Below are 21,078 nucleotides of genomic sequence, written 5' to 3'. Positions count from 1 at the left end.
CAAAGTCAATAACAATATTTTAAAAAGTCTCTGTAAAATGAAATGTAATGAAACAAAATTATCAATTAAATTAAATGGAATGATAAGTTTACAATATTTCAGTGTTCGTTTTACACTTACCAGTTGCATAGTTTGCTTTGTTGTTTGTATGCATGTAGAATTACTGTTAACGTAGTGCTGTCGTTTCCCTCATTAAAGGCTACAAACCAAAGAAACCACGCGATCCATTGTTACGTCATAATTCCGAAGATGACGAAATGAGGTTTTCTGGTCTTCACACTAAAGCCGATATACCATCTAAAGCATTTCAAAGGCTAAATAAAATTGCTGGTCCAGACAATCGAAATTACGCACCAAACCAAGAAAACAGTCGGGGAGAAGGTGACAATGGTAAGGAGAAATTAAAGTAAATAATAACTACCATTAATGAAGAACAAAAACGCTATATTTCTAATCGAGTGTACAGTATTTTCGACTGGATGACAAAGCCGTTTTTGGTAGGTACTGTTTGTTAGAACGATACCGTTAGACTTGCTGTCAGATTTTGTAATGCAGTGCTTTTCTGTAATGTGTGAGAATTTGGATGTTTACTCCCTGTGTGGTGATTCGTTTACGTTTGTGAATTTATCCTGAACACAAGACTGAAAATATTGAACGGACCCAGCCATTTTCGGTATTCTATTAGGTTTAGAACTACGTAATATCGAAATGAAGTGGTGAGTACTTTAAAAGGTAGAGTGTCACACGTTATATTTTGTTTAACATAACTTATTACAGAGGAACCGGATAGGATTGGAAATTATGATGAAGCGTCTATACGATACAGAGGTAATCATATTCCATCACCATCTTTCCGACTCCTTCAGACGCTTGCAAAGGAAGATGACTTGAGAAAGACATCGGGTTCCCGTAAGTAATTTGTTGCTACCTAATTAACTTACACCAAGTTTGCAACTCTGTGGAGTCCATTCCTTTTAGTTAAAGCCTTGCTTTGTTCATTAATTGTTATCATATAAGGGAACATTTTAAGACTTACCTGATTTAGCAACTAGTGAAGGCAAAAACAAGTGGCTTAGAGCAGTTCCGTATTCAAAATATAACAATAAAATTTCAAAATATCTATACAAAATTAAGGAAAGCGTGTGAAAAAAATGACGAGATTATATTTCACTTAATAAAAACTACTTTAAAAAGTAATTATATGAAACTATATGAAATCGTTATTTGTTTTCTCTAGTAATTTAGAATTTACTAAAACGAAATTCCATTCAACAGATGTACTTACAAACAATGGCAGAAGCCTCTGTAGTGGTTGAGGCCGCTGACTTTGAATCTCTTGCCTGTCACCGAGTGGGATCAAAACCTCACTTGGGGTGTAGAGTTCTTTATGTGAGGAAGCCATTCATCTGGCTTACAGATTGTCGGTGGTTCTACCATTTGTACCCGCCCATGCCTGAAACTATATCTGGAGGGGCACCTGGGTGTTCTTCCACCTGCAAAAGTTGTCTTTGATATTCTAAGCCCAACACGGTAAATATAAATACAAACAATGACAATGCTCCTTTAGGTGCATCCTTCCAAAATTCACTACAATTATAGTGAACAATATTAAAAGTAGTTATATTTTTGTGTCAAAGTGACAGTTTAAAGTTTACTACAAACTTTGTCCTATATCGGTTTGAAAAAAAGAACTATTATGAATCTATATCTAATTAAAAACTACTACCTGTTACTGTTTATACTCCAAATATCAACTTTAAGATACAGGTAGACTGTCTAAATTCCAAATGTCATTATAGAAGCTATCATCATTGAATGTTGACTAAATATAAATTATCTAGGTAAAAAACTTACGATATTACCACATACCCATTGCTGCATTATAAATGATATGTTGTATTCTTGCATATTTTTGATTATGAACAATATTCATGTAATTTTATCTAAATAAAGTATAAAAATCTTACAATGAAATTACGATAAGTAAACATTCATAGAGTGTTTCTTGCCCTGGTGTATTTATTTTTTGTCATCGTATGCACCTCGTTCGTTTGCGCTGCTGCCCATTTAGCTGTTGTATTGAATTGTCAGTTAACCCTTGCTCACTGTTCACCCCGCCTTTCTGTAGCGTCAGGACGTACCACCACTGATGATGAAGATGACGGAATGCCTGATAGCTTAAATGAAGAAGACATGATTGATAAAAGGTACAAAGGTGGAAGCATTCCTTCCAAGTCATTCAAGGCACTTCAGATGTATATGGACGATGACAAACAAGGTAATGTTAAGACGGTTTATGTATATCAACATTTCCTTTTTTTCACAAATAAACGACAATTCCAGAAAAGCAAATGAGGTTATAGTGTGCGATACAAAATGCCGACCGGAGATCTCCTTGGTGCGTCTGTATGGACGTCATTCGTTTTGAAATCAGTCAAGCGTATTAATTTTAGTGGTTTCTATTCATTGCTGCCCCGCATATCAGCTCTTTAAAAATGCGATTTCTGAAAGTATTTGTGTGTATGAGAGACATGTGTATCATGTAAACAAATGTGTCATTTTTGTTAAATTTACCTACAAGTGTGGTCTTGGAAAGTCAGATCTATATATTCGACTTTTTGTTTATTATAAAAGTTATTACCATATATTTCTAAATCGCAGTATTCTTATATAAACAATGAACATTACACTGAGACGCATTTTCTTACCAAACTCCGATTTCAAGCAGTTTGATATTGTTTAAAATAAAAAAGTTAAATAGATTTAGCCATGTTTCAAGAAGGCTGTCTTCCAAAACACTTCGTCAGTACATATAAGGATGTGTAAATGAAAGACGTTTACAAAATTATGTCAGAGTAAAACAACTAGACCACAAGGTCAAAACATAAATAATACACAATGGAGCACCGCGTGGCAAACAACCACTGGTTAGTGGAACTCCCAATGCCCCACCAAGTGACAAGAGAGCAAACCGTGGGGAAGGAGACGAATAACGTAGTGTCGGGTGGGTTCCGGTACCCTATCGCCGCATTAAGAATTATATAATTTAACAAACAATATACTGTTTCATGTTTGTAACGGGAAAAGTTGTGATAACTTGAAAATATATACGACAACGTGAGTAAAATCATATGCTTTGAATGAAGTATGGATTTCACTGAAACGCTCTTATTAGACAAAATAAACAAGTCGTATACCATTATTAATGCATGAAAATACGATCGAAACTTATATAGATACATTAGATATCGTGGACTACTTTTGCATCATTAAAATCAAAAGATAAATCACGCTTTATCTGTCGTATTTTGTAACCTTAACTTAATGTTACAAAAACACAGACCGTTTTCTTTGCATTTTCAGCCCAAAGCAGTGAAGGTGAAGGGGGTGGTCCAAAGATCAAAGTGATAAGCCGAGCAAAGTCACCAAAAGTTCCACCAAAGCCTGATAGACCTGTGAACAGTCCGGTACCGCAGCCAAAAGAAGCACCAAGTAGCGATTTTTAAATTTTGTCACGAGAACTTACCATGGTGAACTTAAAGAAATAAACTTTGTTTTCACAGATTCAGATGGAGCTGTGATTGTTCTCATTATATTTGTTTTACGAGTTCGATTTCGGGTTAGAGTTTTGGAAATGAGTTTTCTTTGAGGAACAGATAGATATATTTCGTTGATTTTTAATTGATACTTGTTTTCTAGACTATTTCTGTAGGACCTTGGAATTGTCTTTTTGTAAAAGCAGATCCGATTATGAGAGTTACGTTATAAGTAATGTGTGTACCTGCTAATAGTCGTTTGGTTGTTTTGTTGTAAAACGTGGGATATGCTTATGTGTTAACTGTCATTGAAGGATTGTGACTTTTAGATCTAGAAAACAAACACTGTCACTTGACTGACTATATTAGATCGTATCACTGCTTTGCTGTCCCAAATAACCCAATCTGTAAGTATGTAAGATTATATATCCGTTGTGTTTTTAATTTTGTAAAATATCTTCATTTGGGTCATGTCTGAAGTTATATATTGACATATTTTCAAGCATTTTTTCACACCATGATTTGTACATACACGATATTCCTACCATACTCGTACTACCAGTACTGCCATGAAGCTTCGTCACATTATGATGTTATTAAGTGATTATTAACTGGGTGATTTTGTATTGGCTTTGTTATTTGACTGGGGACTCGTATTCAACAGTCCAAGGCCAAATGATAAAACCAAAATATGAACTCGACAAATAAATGACCATTTTATTAATTAGCTGTATAATATTTGTCAAAAACCACTATGTTGTCACTTGTTAAAACATTGTGTTGTGAGGTACAAAAGACAATAGAGGTTATTTTTCTTTTTTTGATTACTGAATGTAAACTTCACGTCAGACTAATTTTAATGTTAAACTTCTCTCTTCTGTGCCGTGATCGCTGCCAACTCAGTCAGTGTCGATTTTTAATGTCTTTTGATTAAAAAAAAAGATGCTCTTATACTACATCAGTCGGCTAGGATAATATGTCAGGTCAGCGACAGCCCTTCCTAAATTCAAATATTAAAATAAAATTACTTATCGTGAATTGTTTGGCCAACGCAAATGTAACTTTCGTCTTCCATTAAATCAACATTTTGTGATGATCACAAGTTGCTTTAGGGTATTTATCATTTATTTATATGTAGTGCAATAAATGATTTTCATTTGTATTTGTAATCAAATAATATCAGACAAGTTAAAAAGTGGTTTACGAACCATAAAAAAAAAACAGAATGAAGAGGGCAACATTTTTTGTCAAGAACGGGTCCTAATACTGCCTGAGTTGGCGAGTTATCGCTTTCGTCAGAGTTGATTTATCAATCAAATCAAAGGAATATGATATTAGCCTAGAAAATGCTGTTGCAAACTCTTGTCGAATTTATCCTTTCATAAATTTGGCATAACTGCAAATATTATGTAGTTATATAATAAAGTTAGATCCAAGTATGTCTGGAAGATGAACTTGCCAGATGTTGGCAAGTATTTAGGCTAGTATTTATGCACGTGTATGGTCTATAAGGATTTTTGAATGAGTAAGAATCAGCATAGTGATGAGAATGTTAATGCATATTGGTAAGTCAATATTGTTTTTAAACCGAATTGTCTCAAGCTGATATTTTAAACTTGCATTTGCATTTGAGACGAAATTCTTTCAATATAAACGTCTGAGACTTGATTTCTTAACAAAAGATATAAACATCGAGCAGAATAAATAAAGATCAACGAATTCCATGATATTTTAAATTTCAGTTTGGAGCGTAACTCTATACTTAAACAAAATTTGGGATCTTTACTACCTGGACCCTTTTAACTACTTTGTTTTTGTACATAAGGATGATACAGTACTAGTGTTTAGGTCTTACTTCAGTGCGAGAAAAATTATGACGTTCGCTGGTTTGCTAATATGCATGTTGTTTAATGAAACCAGTACCTTTCAGATTCATAATCTGTTTATTTCTAATGATCTTTGTTGATGTATGAAATTAAAATTTCAATATAGATAAGTGGTTGTATGTTTTCGTTTAGTCTTGTATGTACGTGTTCATTTCTGTTTCGTTTCGATAATTTGTGATTAATTACTTTTTATTGAATGTATCAAGTGCAATATTTATAATAGCATATAGAACATGTATATATATTGATATTATTGCTTACATATATATATGTACATCAGTGCTACATTTGTATAGGATCTTAAATATTATATACAGTTTGAATTATTTACATGAACTCATTTATTACTGCACATTAAACATTATATGAGTCGCACCATGTGAAACCCAACATATTGCATTTGCGACCAGCATGGATCCAGACCAGCCTGCGCATCCGCACAGTCTGGTCAGGATCCATGCTGTTCGCTTTCAGAGAAATCGTTAGCGAACAGCATGGATCCTGACCAGACTGCGCGGATGCGCAGGCTTGTCTGGATTCATGCTGGTCGCAAATGCACTATGTTGGTTTTCTCATGGTGCGGCTCAATTATTATAATTTGAACCAACGTATAGGAAAATGGTACCTTACACCAGTCACACAAGTATTAAAGCTGGCCAATTTCTGTAGACACAGTGGAATCTGGCAAATAATGCGGTAATCAAATAATGTCTATATTAAATTAACGAATATATATATATTTCCATTTGCAGTTCATTTGTACAGTATGTCATTTACATATTACAAACTTACACATTCGTTTACAATGTACAATAGAGATACTTTTTGTTTAGTTTTACCGTATATATGCTATTACCGAGTAGGATACTAGAGATAATGTAATTCTTCTTAGATAGAAATACGTGAGGATTTAAGATTGAGATAATTACATATACATATGAGCCGTGCCATGGGAAAACCAACATAGTGGGTATGCGACCAGCATGGATCCAGACCAGCCTGCGCATTCGCGCAGTCTGGTCAGGATCCATGCTGTTCGCTAACAGTTTCTCCAGTTCCAATAGGCTTTAAAAGCGAACAGCATGGAGCCTGACCAGACTGCGCGGATGCGCAGGCTGGTCTGGATCCATGCTGGTCGCAAAGCCACTATGTTGGTTTTCCCATGGCACGGCTCATATATCATTGTTATACCAGATTTTTAATGAAATATACTTCCGTAAGTTACAAGTTTTCTTCGAATTTAGAGACTAAAGGTCTATAAACTGAAGGAACCGCTACTGTACATGTCAGTTGATACGAAATTAAAGAAAAATCAATAATTATGTAAAATAAATCATGCAGGTATGAATTTCTTACCCTACATCTCCATGTTATGTTATCATTTTCTTTCACCTCTTCATTGTCTAGTTTTAAAAACTCTCTTTGAACCTGATTTTATATTCATGTAAAAGTGAATTGCTATTTTCGTATAGAATGACTTATGATCAGATATTAATCACTCCGCAAAAAGAGAGCGTTCACTTAGAAATGTCACGTGTATTTCGCAGTGGTATAGCTTCAATGTATCCGTCTTGTTAATGTTACTGTCAGAGTATGAAATTGAAACGTGTGCTTTCACTGTTTATGTAGATAGAATATATTAAGACAAAACATGTATTTATTTCTACCTTGTACAATTATGACATTGGGATGTTACACAATGTCGCTCAGTTGAAGTGTTATTAAATCGTCTTTCTGTAATTTGTATTGCGTTGTATTTAGAGTCCATAGATATGCTAAGCAATTTTGCAAGTGTTAACATATTGCGTACCTCAAATGTAGGATTGGAGATGTTGACCGAAGAAATTAGATACTTGCATATACAAATAAAAACGAACTGATTGCGTAGAATCCATATCTTTAATCTATATACATAACTTGTACCCTTTTCTTGTCACGGTATCAGTATCTCCTGAAACTTACATCCTCTCAAGGTATCTGTCATTAATCATTGATGATATCACACGCTATTACCGTCTTATTTGTTCTAACAAGGTATTCGTATTTGAAACCGAAATATTTGGCGGTTATAGCCTTCAGGCTTTATTAAAGTGTCTGCAATTCATCTGATTTGCTGAATAAAATGTATATTCCCCTTGAAATTATTGGACTTCAAACGAAAATATTGAAAAAAACATTGAGATTTTGGGCATATTGGTCGTGTTTCAGAGAGTTTTCCGGTTATGACCCCTTAAACTTTTTATTAAGCTTAGTTGAAGCGTGTGCAGCCCCTTTTCATATGCTGTATACAATGCATTCGTTTCTCATTTGAAATTATGCGACTAGACTGAAACAACATTTAACAGCATTAAAATTTCTAAGTGTTGGAGATTGGACGTTTTTTTAGAAATTTAGATTCTTCCGATTATAATCCCTTAAAACTAAGAGAACTTCAATGATCTAAGCTTGACTCAAACCTGTACAACACCTGTGTTGAACACTTTGCATTATGGTCTCATTTGAAGGTATGGACCAAAAATTGAAATACTGAAACCCAGCATTGAACTTTATACGTGTGGAATTTTGGACCTAGTCGTTTTTCGGAGAAATGTAGATTTCATTCCGATTATAGCCCTTTAAAACTAGCATAAAGTTTGACTCAAACTTCAACAACACTTCTTCTATGTTAAATACTTTGCATTCAGTTCTCAGTTAAAGGTACGGGACAAAAATTCAAATACTATAAACTAGAAAATGAACTTTCTGTTGGTTGAATTTTAAACATAGTCGTTTTTTCGTTTTACATAAATTTCGACTTTTCCGATTATGGCACCTTTTCAATAAAAGGAGGCTTCGCTTAAGACTATGGCAATACCACTTGCATGCTGATAAAAATGCTTCAGTTCTCTTATTGAAGCTATTGGCCAATAATGAAAACACTAAATAACAGCATTTAAGTTTGATTTGGTCGTTTTGAGAGAACAGTTGTGATCCTAAATATTAGGGAGAACTTCAACAAATTATGGCTTTACAGAACTCTCTAGACTGCTTTATGCAATTTATTCGACTTTAGTTTGGCTTTTTGAGACTAGAACGAAAATACTAAAGCACAGCATTGAAATATCTAATTCTGAAATTCTTAATAAAGTCGTTTTTTCGATTATGGCCCCTAAATTTGTGCGTATTTCAATTAATTAAAGCTTGACTAAAGCTTCTGTAACGCCTCTTGTATAATTTATTCAATGCATTCCGTTCTCTCTTAAGGTATGGGACTAGAATTATAATGCTAAAAATCAATGTTGAAATATCCAAGAGTAAAGGGGTAAGGGAGGGATTAACTAATTATTCTTAGTATTGCTATTTGAATCATGTGAGTGCTTCAATTTTTAATAGTATGACAACCTGTGCAGCCATTCAAGGATGCTGTAACAATATGTTCGTTTCTCGCTTGAAGCTATGTGACTAGAATGATACAACATAAAGCAGAATTGAATATTGGGATTTTGAACTTTTTTTGAAAAATTTAGACTCTTAGATTCTGGTCTTGAAAAGATCCTTCAATAATCGAAGCCTGTCTGCAACGCCATATGTATACTGTATACAATGCATTCGGTTCTCATTTGAAATTATTACTAGAATGAAACAACATAAAACAGCATTGAAATTTATAAGTGTTGGATTTTGACATAGTCATACAAGAAATGATTTTTTTTTTCGGTGTTCATGCGAAATAAACGACAGAATAGGATCGGCCAATTCATGAATCGCGCTAGTGGTTTTTGTTTAATTTGCCAAACCCATTCTGTTGTTCATTTCGCACGAACTCCGAAAACAAATAATCCATTTCTTATATTTACATTATATTTCCTTTCGATCTGTAAGCAAGGTTATATAAATTTACATTTTGTTGCATTAAACATTAAAACCAGCCATTCTGTTCATCAGATGGAATAACTGCGACGTCATCTAAGGAACGTTCTTCCAGATTACACGCGGGCGTCGTCAAAACAGCGGCCTGTTATTACTAAGCAGCGTTGTCGTAACTTTGGCGCCTTTCCTTTTGCTGTTCATACAAAATGAATGTCATAATTTTCAATGGAAAAGAATAAGGCGAATGTAAATATTTTCAGAGAAACAGACTCTTCCGATAATCGCCTCTTAAAATTGTGAGTACCTCAAAAACTAAAGGATAGACTCAAACCTTCGTAGCCCCTCTTGTATTGCGATTTATTGCATTTTGTTCTCGCTTGAAGTTATTGGTCTACAACAAGTATACTAAAAAGGCTTGAAACTTGGAAGTGTTGGAGATATTCGGAAAAAAGAGATTCATTTAGTAATGACCCTGAAAACAGATAGAAGTTTAATAACTAATAGCTTGACATAACATTTTGCAACCCCTCTTGACTGCTTTATAAAATCATTTGGTTCTCACTGTATCAAGTTGGTTTTTCTTGAAATGTGTTTTGAATAAGTTCAAGAGTCACTCGATACCTCTACTTGAATGTATAAGGTAACAATCAAAGCTATTGTAGGATCGATAAACCGTTAAAAAGAGACTTTTGTGCTGCTTAGTCTGCGTTATATCTGATGAATGTCGGTCACGTATAAAATGCCACTTATCTGGCATTTTAGATAAATTTTACTTGATTGCCACCATTTTTACGCGCTAAGAATCATTTTAGATCACGTGTGCCCCCGCAATGAGAATGTTAATACGTATTTTTTCCATGCCTTCACCTAGTGACTTAATTTTTTAGCATAGATGACCCAGTTTCAAACTCAACTGAGAATATATTTAGACAAACATTTTGTTATGTACATTATTATAGTGTCTGGGACCTACAAGGGATAACAAAAAAAGTTGTTAGCTGCGGAAGACGATGGGCAACGGACAAAGGATGGTCCAAAGAGTTCATCTAGAGCATTTTATGCTCAGCTCAGCTAAAATCATTATATCAGGTACATAACTTCCGCTACTAAATAATATTCCAATAAAGTTCAATGACGGAAGGTGAAGTACTTTTGGAAATATGTGTAACACAAAGGACAAGGTTTACTTAAGCCATTTTCAATTTCGGGATAATTGAAAAAAAAAGTACAGTGTTTGCTGCCAGAAGGTCAAAGGGAAATAACTAACAGGTCATTTGATTGGTTGAAACAATTCCGAGACAAATATTTAAGATGTAAAGTGGTCTCTCATTGGTGAAATATCTGTTGAATATGTTTGAAAACTGTTTTATTTCTAAAATTGAAGTTCTAAGCCATGATTAATGGAGGAAAAAATATTTGAACTTGTATTTTGTTTGAAAATTTTGCTTGTTTTAGTGATATAGTATTTTCATGAAATGTAAACAAAAAATAACTGCCGGACTGGGGGTTACTGACTTGCGGGTGAAAAAAGTGCACAAAAATGATGGTCAACATGTATATTTCTGGCTGTTTTCTTTTAGGTCTTGAATAGTTCTTTCACCCTGGCTAGGTGGCATCAAAAAATTAAATGTTAGGGAAGGGCTATAACCCAAAACATTACAATGTAAGTCTATGGGAAAACTGTTAGTTCCCTTTGACCAATATTTATTTTCTATATAGTGAATTTAGCTGTTTAGAAACGGATTTATCATTTCGTTAAAAACGCTTCACTGAATATTGCTGAAATCACATGTTTTGAGAATATGGGCACTTTTTGCCTTATTTTGTTAACATAGGAATGTTTCAAGTATTGAGGACAGTCTAGGGCGACAGAAATAATTGATCAAACGGTCCAGCTTATTTCACAGAATTTATGGTCATTTTTGGCCCTAGATTTTTGGCTAGGCCCCTAAATTGCAAAAATGTATAAAATGCCCTTATACCTTATGTTTAACATTTATTTTGGACAGTCTGGGCGCCAAAATAAATATAGCTAGTTTATATCTCTGGTTTGGCAGAAAACTTGCCTGCAGCCACGTCTTCATAATCTGTGCAGCTATGTACTTTTGTTGTGGGGGCACAAGTACATGCTTTATATTGGTTTAAGGGGTAAAATAAAGTAAATAAATAAAAGTAAAACCCCTTAACTGTTAGAGGTAGCCTTGACAATAAAAATGTCGGCTAGTGTCGTCTCCGATGGCTTCCTTTGACAGGCCTGCACTTATATACTTCAAGGTAAAGTAAGCTTCTCATCGGCCGTCTCCAACGTCGAGAGTTGCAAAGTAAAAAAAAATGTCTTTGCTAAACCTCTAACAACCAGGGTCCCACCAAAGAGGACCCCCTTGAAGAGTATCCGTCTGTTTGGTCAGTGCAGGTCTGTGATTGGGATATAACTATATGCGCAGTGTACTGTATCCTTTTTCCTTTGAACAAGTAGGTTTTAGTTAAAAATAGCAAAATTCGTACAAGAAAATTTTGTTTATAGCTAATTTGAGTTCCGCACATAAGGGCATGGCAGTTTGGATTCATGTTTAATTGGTATTTTTGCATGATTCGGACATAGTATGTCGTCTTGACCTGTCCAGTTAGCATTCAAGTGCATTGTCATAGATAGTTTTAATGTTCAGCTCTTTCATTATTGTTCGTGCTAATTTAAGGAAAATACCCCCAGATCAACATTAAAAGTTAAATTTCTAAAACAAATTGTCGTTGTTATATGGTATCAGAAATGATATGGGTGACTACACTTCGATGGTACGCATCATTTTTGGGTGTGGCCGACAGTTGTGTCTGTATTGAAAATTTCAGATTTATTTAAAGATTCGGTAAAAACCTGAAGGTTTCCCATACCCGTATTGTTAAAAGTATATTCCATTACGACATAAAATTTCTTCGATAATGAATAAATTGTACAATATTGAATGCAATTTGATTAAACAATATTTCTTGATGAAAGAATACTTGGAATTTACTCCATTTAAATACATTCAGTTATCAGGCCATTTTTGGGCAGTTCTTTGAAACAGACCGATAGACGGATAGACAGACATAGACAAATATATACCTCCCATACAACAAAGCGATGGCATAATGAAAACGACCTTATCATCGATTTCCTACTGCAATTAATATAATAGATTACTGTAATAGATGAGCCTCTTGAAATATCTTTCATCCTAGTAATTATGCCCCCTTCAAAGAAGGAGGGGTACTAGTATATTGTTTTCCAGATGTCGGTCGGTATGTCAGTCGTTCGGTCGGTTTGTCTGCCTGTCCGAAGACTAATCGGTTTCCGAATGATAACTCAAGAACGCTTAAGACTAGGATCATGCAAATTGATACGGAGGTTGGTCATGACCAACAGATGACACCTAATGATTTTTAGATCAGTAGGTCAAAGATTTAAACTGACGCGTCCCGATTATGCGATTTTCCCTTTGATTTAAGGGTATTTCATATTAAAATCAGGAACTGAACTTTAATCGAAAGGCGTATTACAATTTAACGTTGACGGGTCATTTTGTCTGTTATATCTGTTCATTGTATACGGAATCGTAGACTAATTATAAGATTTTCTTTTATTCCTACTCCAAAATAATTCTGTCATAAACTTTATGAATTGACTTGCACACAAATGAGTCTTCCTTTTCAATATAACCACTCGCGGTTTACTTGAACACCATACTCTTCTTGAGGCTCCTCGTAAAGCTTTAATAATTTCTGTATATATACAAATGACAGTCTCCTCATACTATAAACTATTCCCAGCGCTTTATATTTAAATACCTTTCCAGTGTCATGTTCCTTTCATGTGCCACATCTCGTTTTTCATCTTCATTAATCATTTCCTTGGCCCAAAATCTAACGAAGATAAAATCATTATATCAAAACCGACGATAGGAAGAAAAGGTAATGTACTCCGCTTGCATTTAGCGGATACTTTTTCTTGGATTTGCTCGCTTTGATTTATCGTATATTTTTATTTTTAAGTAATCTGAGTTCCGTCTTTGATGTTTAGTTAAGGTTTCGTGCGTTTATATGGGTAAAAACCGCACTAGGACTTATGGAAAAAATCTTGAACCAGGATGATTTGCCAGAAGTCCAAAAGTGGCTTCGTCCTGTAAAAACGCACAAGTAATAACAATCAGTCCTAATATTTACATACACAGTCTTCCAATAAGAATATGGTTGGAGACGTGATTTTGTTTTAAAATACCTTAAAATCCTAGGAAAAATCGCATGCTCGTGTCAATTCAATTGTGATCTTTTCCGTTAAAAAGAGTTTACGCTGCTATTGAATGTTCTGTCTGAAATTTTGCCAATTTCCTAAGACTGAACGATACCATATTGCTTATGTCCTTTTTATAAACGATGTCAGACCGCCTGTTTAATCCCGCCGACATGGTCGCCCGTGATATCATTGCACTAATATTGTTTAATAGAGGAAATAAGACATGATTTATTCTATAAAAAATCTATTAAAAAGTTAAGTTTTTCTTTTGAAATATATTATGAATGGAATATGTAATATCCTCTTAGATAAGTTTTAAAACAAACTAATTAAACTCAATTTAAAAGAAATAACTGTCTAACTACTGAGACATTTTTGAGTCCCGTATTATAACAGTACCTTGATCTATAGTGTTTTGTTTGGTTCGAGTGCTTACATCACTTGTAGTCCGGTCTGGCCAAATCCATGGGATCCAAATGCATCATTGCAAGTCAAGCTACTGCTTTTATGTCCCTTTTATTATATACATATACCTATTTGTACTGTTAAATCAGCCAAAATGGACTATAAGGTCAGGCAAATAAGGATAAAAATCCGTTTGAAACGGTGAACATTTTGACGCATGGAAAGTCGGAACTAAAACAAATTATCCTACTCCTGATTACTTGCCGTACAGGGTTTTGTATATAATATAGTGACATATAGCTGTATTTCAGACCGAAAATTCGAAGGTATATGATACAGGTAATATGTTTGCAGGAGAATAGCCATCATTTATAAAAAAGTGTTGTTGTTAAAACATATCTCTTGCGAAACTCCAAAATTAAAGCTGGCCGCGAAAATTTGGACAAATATATGTTATATAACATGTTGCAATAACTTGATTTACACAGACACTTTTGTACTAAAATTACCTGGAACAGTTACATTATATACTGACATGAGGGGCATATTCATTTACTGCGAACGTTGGAATTGTTAATATATTTGTATCGCCTCTGTTTCGGCCGGAAATATGAAAGAATCATCTAAGTTTAATGACAAAATGCGACATTACGGCATCATTTTCAGTTTGCTAGTAAGAACTGTAATTCCCAATTACTGTTGTGCTTGCCAGATCTTAAATAACTAAATATATCGACACTATAAAAGAGTTTATTTATAAATAATTTTAACAACAGAAACGGAAAAGGAACATTGTACGTTGCCCCAATATACTGAATTGTATTCCATTATCTAACACTCAATGTACATGTATCTACATAATGTTTCGGTAAATAGGAAGGAGTCCATAAAAGTCTTTTTGTTATGTATTCCAACATTTTTGATTCATAGTTAAGAACATAAAAATCTATTTAAAAATTAATCGAACACTACTGGAAGGCATTTAGTATTTAAGACGATATTTTATAAAATTTTGAAGGCCTTCTTGGAGTTCGGAGTTTCGCACGAGAAATTTCGTTAATCTTTAATTATCTGTAAGAACTAGCACCTAATGTACTTTCTTACTTTATATTTTTTCAATTTGTTGCAATCCACTGGTTGCTTACACTCTGACAAACAAGTAACATGAAAGGAACATATTGTTATTGACTGACCTTCAGATTGACATTACCCTGCCAATTTTTCTATGTCAAACAATTTTGTAAGAGATACCTCATGTTGTTTAAAAAACAGTTTTTATAATATTACTTCTACAAACAAAGACTAACTAAAAGAAATAATAACATGATACTTTTATAATTTTTGTTAAAATTTTCATCCTTTTCTTCTCTTTCATTCCCCAAAAAGACGAGAATGTCTTCCGAGCGACCTCTTACGGATAAATATCTCGAAATATTGCTTTTGTGAGTGCGATTAATGTATGCTAGCCTTCCTCGAACTAAAGAAACCACAGAATTCAATGTTAAACCGTAACTGTTACGGTCAGTCAATAAAAAGTTGTTTCTTTAATGTTACTTGTTTGTCAGAGTGTATAAGCAACCAGTTAAGTTTACTCTGAAGATGGCAAAAAATCGTGGCTTTCACATTAAGCCGAATTACATTAATTCTCAGCATTCTTAATGCCTACACACACTGGTTCATTGGTTACAGATTTACATGAGAATATTGGGTTCGAGGGTTACTGTCCTGGCGGTAACGAGGCATTACCGAGAACCGGATATTCCCATCTGCATCTTCTTTAAAATACTTTCCTTGTAGCACTCTTCATTATAATAGCGTATTGAAGGTGCGTAATCGTATTTAAGTCTAGTAAATAGTACAATGAGTAACTGTCAATGTATTTGATTTTTATCGAACTTTACATATCATATATATATTCAGTGAATGAATCTAACACATAATTGTCTGATGTACAAGAAAATTGAACTACTGTACCCCACCAGAAAAGCAGTAGGTGAAAAGAAGATAATGGTAACCAAAAATGTTCTCTGAGATGATTTATTAAAAGATAATGTGTCAGAAATCATTCGTCTCCCAACTCTGATTCCTGCGGAGATATTTGCAGCTACCTAAGATGAACGGTTAAGCACTGGCACAGAATCAAGTAGCACTATCAGATTAACTTTCCGTCGTTAAATAAGTGAAATACTGTTAAAAACAAACAGTACCATACCAAATAAATAGCAATACATTTATATTATTTCTGCAGAGAACCTAGTATTTTGGACTGGATGACACGACCTCTTTCTTTGTAGGTATTGTTTGTTAGAATTATACTGTTGAATTTTCTGACATGCATTGCAATGTATTTCTATACTGTCTGAGATTCACTCCCTGTTTTGTAAATCGTTGATAGTTGTCATACAGTTGAAGACTAGTGAACAATATTAAATACCATAGATATCTTTGTGGATTGGAATTCCATAATATGGAATTTGTACATTAAATGGTTAGTACCTTAACAAGGTGCTGCACAAAGTTGTCCAATATAACTGTATAGGGGGCTAGACAGGATTAGAGAATATGATGGAGCGTCCATATAATACAGAGCTAATAGCACTTCACCTTTCCCACTCTTTCAATTCCTAAGAAAGATGGGTATGTTATGGGTTACATATTTCTCGGTAAATTCGGTTTACCAGAGCGTGTGTTGTGCATTTCCATGAACGTAATCAAACTACTTTACCATATGTATAAACTGCATTAATAATTTGCTAAATTTTGATTTCTAAGATTTGATCTTAATACTGGAGGTATCTTAACTAGATTTTATTGGGATGCATATCATCCGCTGCAATTTTCCAGTTGTATTTGATACCCCTTTACATGTTTCACTCTCGACTGTTTTCAGACATTCAGCATGATTACGTAACGATCATTTTGCAGTTTGAGGCTTTTCTCCATGGCAGTACTTAGCGGAACTGGTGTTGGACTCTAGTCTATGACAGGCAGTTCGTAAAGCCAAACGGTACTGGACTGTCTTCTGACCGGTCCCAATGGGCCTTTACTGGTGTTTTATTTGATTCTATGTTTGCTGCAAAGACACCGAGTACATGTGTTTATGTTCTTTGATGTTCTTTTTGTGTTTTACATACCCTGCTTTCTGTTACCAGCACGTAGGAAAAGGCTTTATCAGACAGAGATGCTTTTTACATACTGTCCTGTAAATTTGTAGCATGGTGGGGACAAAGAGTAAATTTTGACAAATATCAATAGATAAACCTGCAGCGTTCTTGGAAGATGATTTTTCTTGTTGGATGAACACCCTCCTGTTTTAGGATACTTCTTGCATACCAGACAGGGTTTTCCCGTATTTTTTTTCAGTGCTAGAAAAACTCGACTTACACCCCGTGGTGTAAGATGACTCACGTGCTGCAATTTATGATTGAATGCGTAAATTCATATGCTACTATAATAAAATGGTGCTCAAAAGAAAAACGCTCACGTTACTTCATTACTTTTATTAATTTAATAATACGGCACGCAAGAAACAGAATATATCACTAGTTGAAGATGCGGATGGAAATATTTGGCTCTCGGGTATCTGTTTTGCGGTAACTCGGCAGAGCCTCGTTACGACCTAAACAGTTACCCTCAAGCAAGATAGTACCATCCGCACCTTCAACCAGTGAAAGATTCTTATAGTAATCTGTTGCTGCCTAAGTGGCCTAAAACAAGTTTGCATTTTTTAAAGTCAAGCAGCGTATTGGATTCATTGTTGTATTTATTAGTTAGCATTTTACAATCTTGATCTAGCAACTCTGTGATAAACAGCCAAGAAATATAAATTATTTGTAAATATTGATACAAAGAGAAGAGAAAGCACTCCCTTAGATTTTTTCTCAACATTATTTTTAATATTTTTAGTTTGCTACAATTTGCTTACAGCATCTCATAATATGAAAAATATGTTATTATTGGGTATTATGTTGCCCTTTGTGCATAATAAACCTGTTTATTTTTCATGGACCCCTGTTCTAGTAAGGAGGTATTTTAGTATTTAGTCGTGCGCTAGTTGTTTCCCTTTGTATTTTGAACGCAATTTGTAATGAAAAAAGCGTGAACTTTTGGATTTGCCACGTTTGCATGGCCATTTCAGTCCTCGTCAGCAATGGAACAACATAGACTTTCACTGAATTGATCTTGCATATTAGCTATGATTGCGTGATATTCATTTAATATATGTAGAAGTTGTTTGTTTACTACAAGATTCAGAGAATGCAAGTTAAGGTAACTTGACAGGGAAAACCAAGATGGCGTCACGAAATTAGGGTTGGTCCCATTATTTACTCTTATAGACTATATGCTGCTACAGAGGTTTAAAGATGCATCTTAATCATTTAACACACACATAAACACTTGTAAAAATGCATTTAATTTATAAAAAAATATATAATCAAATGTTCTGAAACTCACCATGAAATCTAGTCAATTTTTGTGCGTATTTTGCGGAAAAGTTATGTATCCAAACTGAAAATAATTTATATCCTCATATGTTTGGATGTGTCCTTCAGGTGCTCCACCTATGAACAAAATAACTTATCCACTGAGTTTTATGCTATCTGCTCTTGAATTTCAATAGTAAATTATAAATTTCTATATTTTACACCCTAAAATGTTGAAACCAGCTGGCAGTATGAGGGTCGTTAAAAAAAATCAAAGTACATGTAAGTTTACTTTGTCCATATTTCTGAGACTTTATATCCTCACATATTAAGAGTTTTGAGTGATGTGTTCATTTCTTAGTAATTCTACATTGTTTCTATTTAAATTTTATAAAACATTTACAATCTTTTCAATCTGTGTCCTAGTTCAAATGCGTTTGCTACTGTTTGAATAACCCTCAATGTCAAAACTTTACTGACTTGCATGGAAATCTCATGGAAAGCATGGATCTTAGGCCATACTAAATTAATATATGTTTAATGTAATTGATAAAGTACATATTCTTGATTTTCTGTTGCTTCCTAAAAATATAGAGACAGTTTAGATAAGGATTTCTTCATTTGAACATGAAGAGTCATAAAAAATAACGTAATATACCCCAAATCAGCTATGTTTTGGTTTATTTTCCATTCGTAGGACTGGGTGAGTTTTACAATAAACATATTTTTGAAATTGCATAGCCCCTTGTTACTGAATTTATTTGCAACAAAATATTGAAATTTATAATTTACTGATGAAATTCCAGAGCAAATAGCATAAAACTCAGAGGATAAATTCTTTTGTTCATAGGTGGAGCATCTGAGGGACATATTCAAACATATGATGATATAAATTATTTTCAGTTTGGATACATAACTTTTCCGCAAAATGCGCACAAAAATTGACTACTTTTCATGGTGAGTTTCAGAACATTTGATTTTATAATTTTAAAAATTAAATGCATTTTTACAATTGTTAATGTGTGTGTTAAATGATTAAAGTGCATCTTTAGACCTCTGTAGCAGCATATTGTCTATAGAGGTAAATAATGTGACCAACCCTAATTTCGTGACGCCATCTTGGTTGTTCATGTCAAGTTACCTTAATTCCGTCGTGAGAAGTTATCCACAACCGGAAGGAATATGATTGGTAGGCCTATAAAGATCTTCAGAATAAGGGTGTGGACCAAGCAGCTAGCGTGGCTTTTTGGAATGGTTACGGTCAATGTGCATCTTCATTGATGGCAGCTCTTAGACACAAATGAATGGTGAACCGGGTGCGTCGTATTCTTTAATTAAGTTCATTAAATTCAATTCAGTGATAGAAAGAATCTAAGCAATATTGTAAGAATGATTGAAAATGCGATCATATTGTAGTCAGTAGGTCAATGGTTAGCTTTAAGAGGGAACTGTAGGCCAAGTGCTAAAAAAAAAAAATAATGTCCTATTTGCGTTATATGTATATGGGCAGAGATATGTACCATAAGTACCATTAGATTGAGCGTGCACATAATGTCTGATCTGCCAGGGCTGTTGAAAATGCTGCTTGCATGTTTAATTTGAACCACAAATAATATTTTTATATTGTGAAAGCAAGTGTAAACATTCAAATATGTATTGATTATTTTCCATTCTTTAGCCCGTTTTATTTTATTTTTATTTTATTTTTACAAGTACAAGCACCCGGCTAGCTCAGTTGATAAAATAAAAATACGGGCAAATTATTAATGGGGCGCTGTAAGTTGTTTTTCGTTCTTCATAAGTTTTCACAGCGGCGCTGTGGGCTAAAACATTTAGCTATTGTACCTTTTGGTGTAATGACTGAAATGTCAGCATGAATGCTCGGTTGCGGAATTAATTTTCCATATGTGCTATTAGCCTAAAAAGGAAAAAAGAAAGAATTATATATACTGCTGCCCAGTACGGCAGTATGTAATGATAAATATATAGGCTGATTATAAGCGTGTAAGCGTGCGTTAGCAGGGATATAAATAAGCAGGGCCCAGTAGCCCTTGGCCCTAGATTTTTGGCTGGGCCCCTAAATTGCAAAAATGTATAAAATGCCCTAACACCTAATGTTTAACATTTATTTATTCTGAAAAAAAAAAAAAAAAAAAAAAAATGTTTTATATGAGCCGCGCCATGAGAAAACCAGTATATATTGTTTTTTTCGAGCAGCCTGTCTACTGTAGACTGGAAATCGAGCATCTACTTTGGTAACATTTTGCTAGATAGATAGTTAGATATAGTCGTTATAAAAGTAAGAGTACCATGATTGACAAAATGTGTTAATATTATTGCTATAATTTGAAGAAAACCACCCTCACAGCTCAGTATATAACTTGTGAACAAACTACTGGTATAATTATAGATCTATAGATCTGTTAATTATTGATTTATTTTACAGTAACTATGACCTTATTGTTAAGCTATGTTTATTGTAAATATGTATATATGTATGACGAGAAACTGTGTACAGTTTAAGTCAATAAAATATTCTTCTTCTTCTTCTTCTATTTTGGACAGTCTGGGCCCCTAAATAAATATAGCTAGTTTATATCTCTGGTTTGGCAGAAAACTTGCCTGCAGCCACGTCTTCATAATCTGTGCAGCTATGTACTTTTGTTGTGGGGGCACAAGTACATGCTTTATATTGCTTTAAGGGGTAA

The 21,078-nt window shown here is 34.1% G+C and overlaps 1 protein-coding gene across 7 annotated transcripts in view; it reads left to right on the top strand.

Annotated features, from left to right (window-relative positions):
* LOC123564476 (trithorax group protein osa-like) overlaps positions 1-7,162 on the top strand; it is a 31,797-nt gene extending 24,635 nt beyond the window's left edge. For 4 of the 7 annotated variants that reach the window (XM_053537104.1, XM_053537105.1, XM_045358111.2 and 1 more), the window contains 4 exons: positions 199-390; positions 778-909; positions 2,129-2,278; positions 3,364-7,162. In XM_053537104.1, coding sequence (XP_053393079.1) covers positions 199-390; positions 778-909; positions 2,129-2,278; positions 3,364-3,506 — 617 coding nt within the window. In that variant the 3' untranslated portion in view covers positions 3,507-7,162. The remainder of the gene's footprint in view (positions 1-198; positions 391-777; positions 910-2,128; positions 2,279-3,363) is intronic. The other 3 variants (XM_053537109.1, XM_053537108.1, XM_053537107.1) reach the window with 2 other exon arrangements.
* The last annotated feature ends 13,916 nt before the right edge of the window (positions 7,163-21,078 follow it).

Source organism: Mercenaria mercenaria, chromosome 2, assembly GCF_021730395.1.
Source record: "Mercenaria mercenaria strain notata chromosome 2, MADL_Memer_1, whole genome shotgun sequence".
In the NCBI taxonomy this organism is placed as follows: Eukaryota; Metazoa; Mollusca; class Bivalvia; order Venerida; family Veneridae; genus Mercenaria; species Mercenaria mercenaria.
This window is presented reverse-complemented; position numbering and strand designations above follow the sequence as displayed.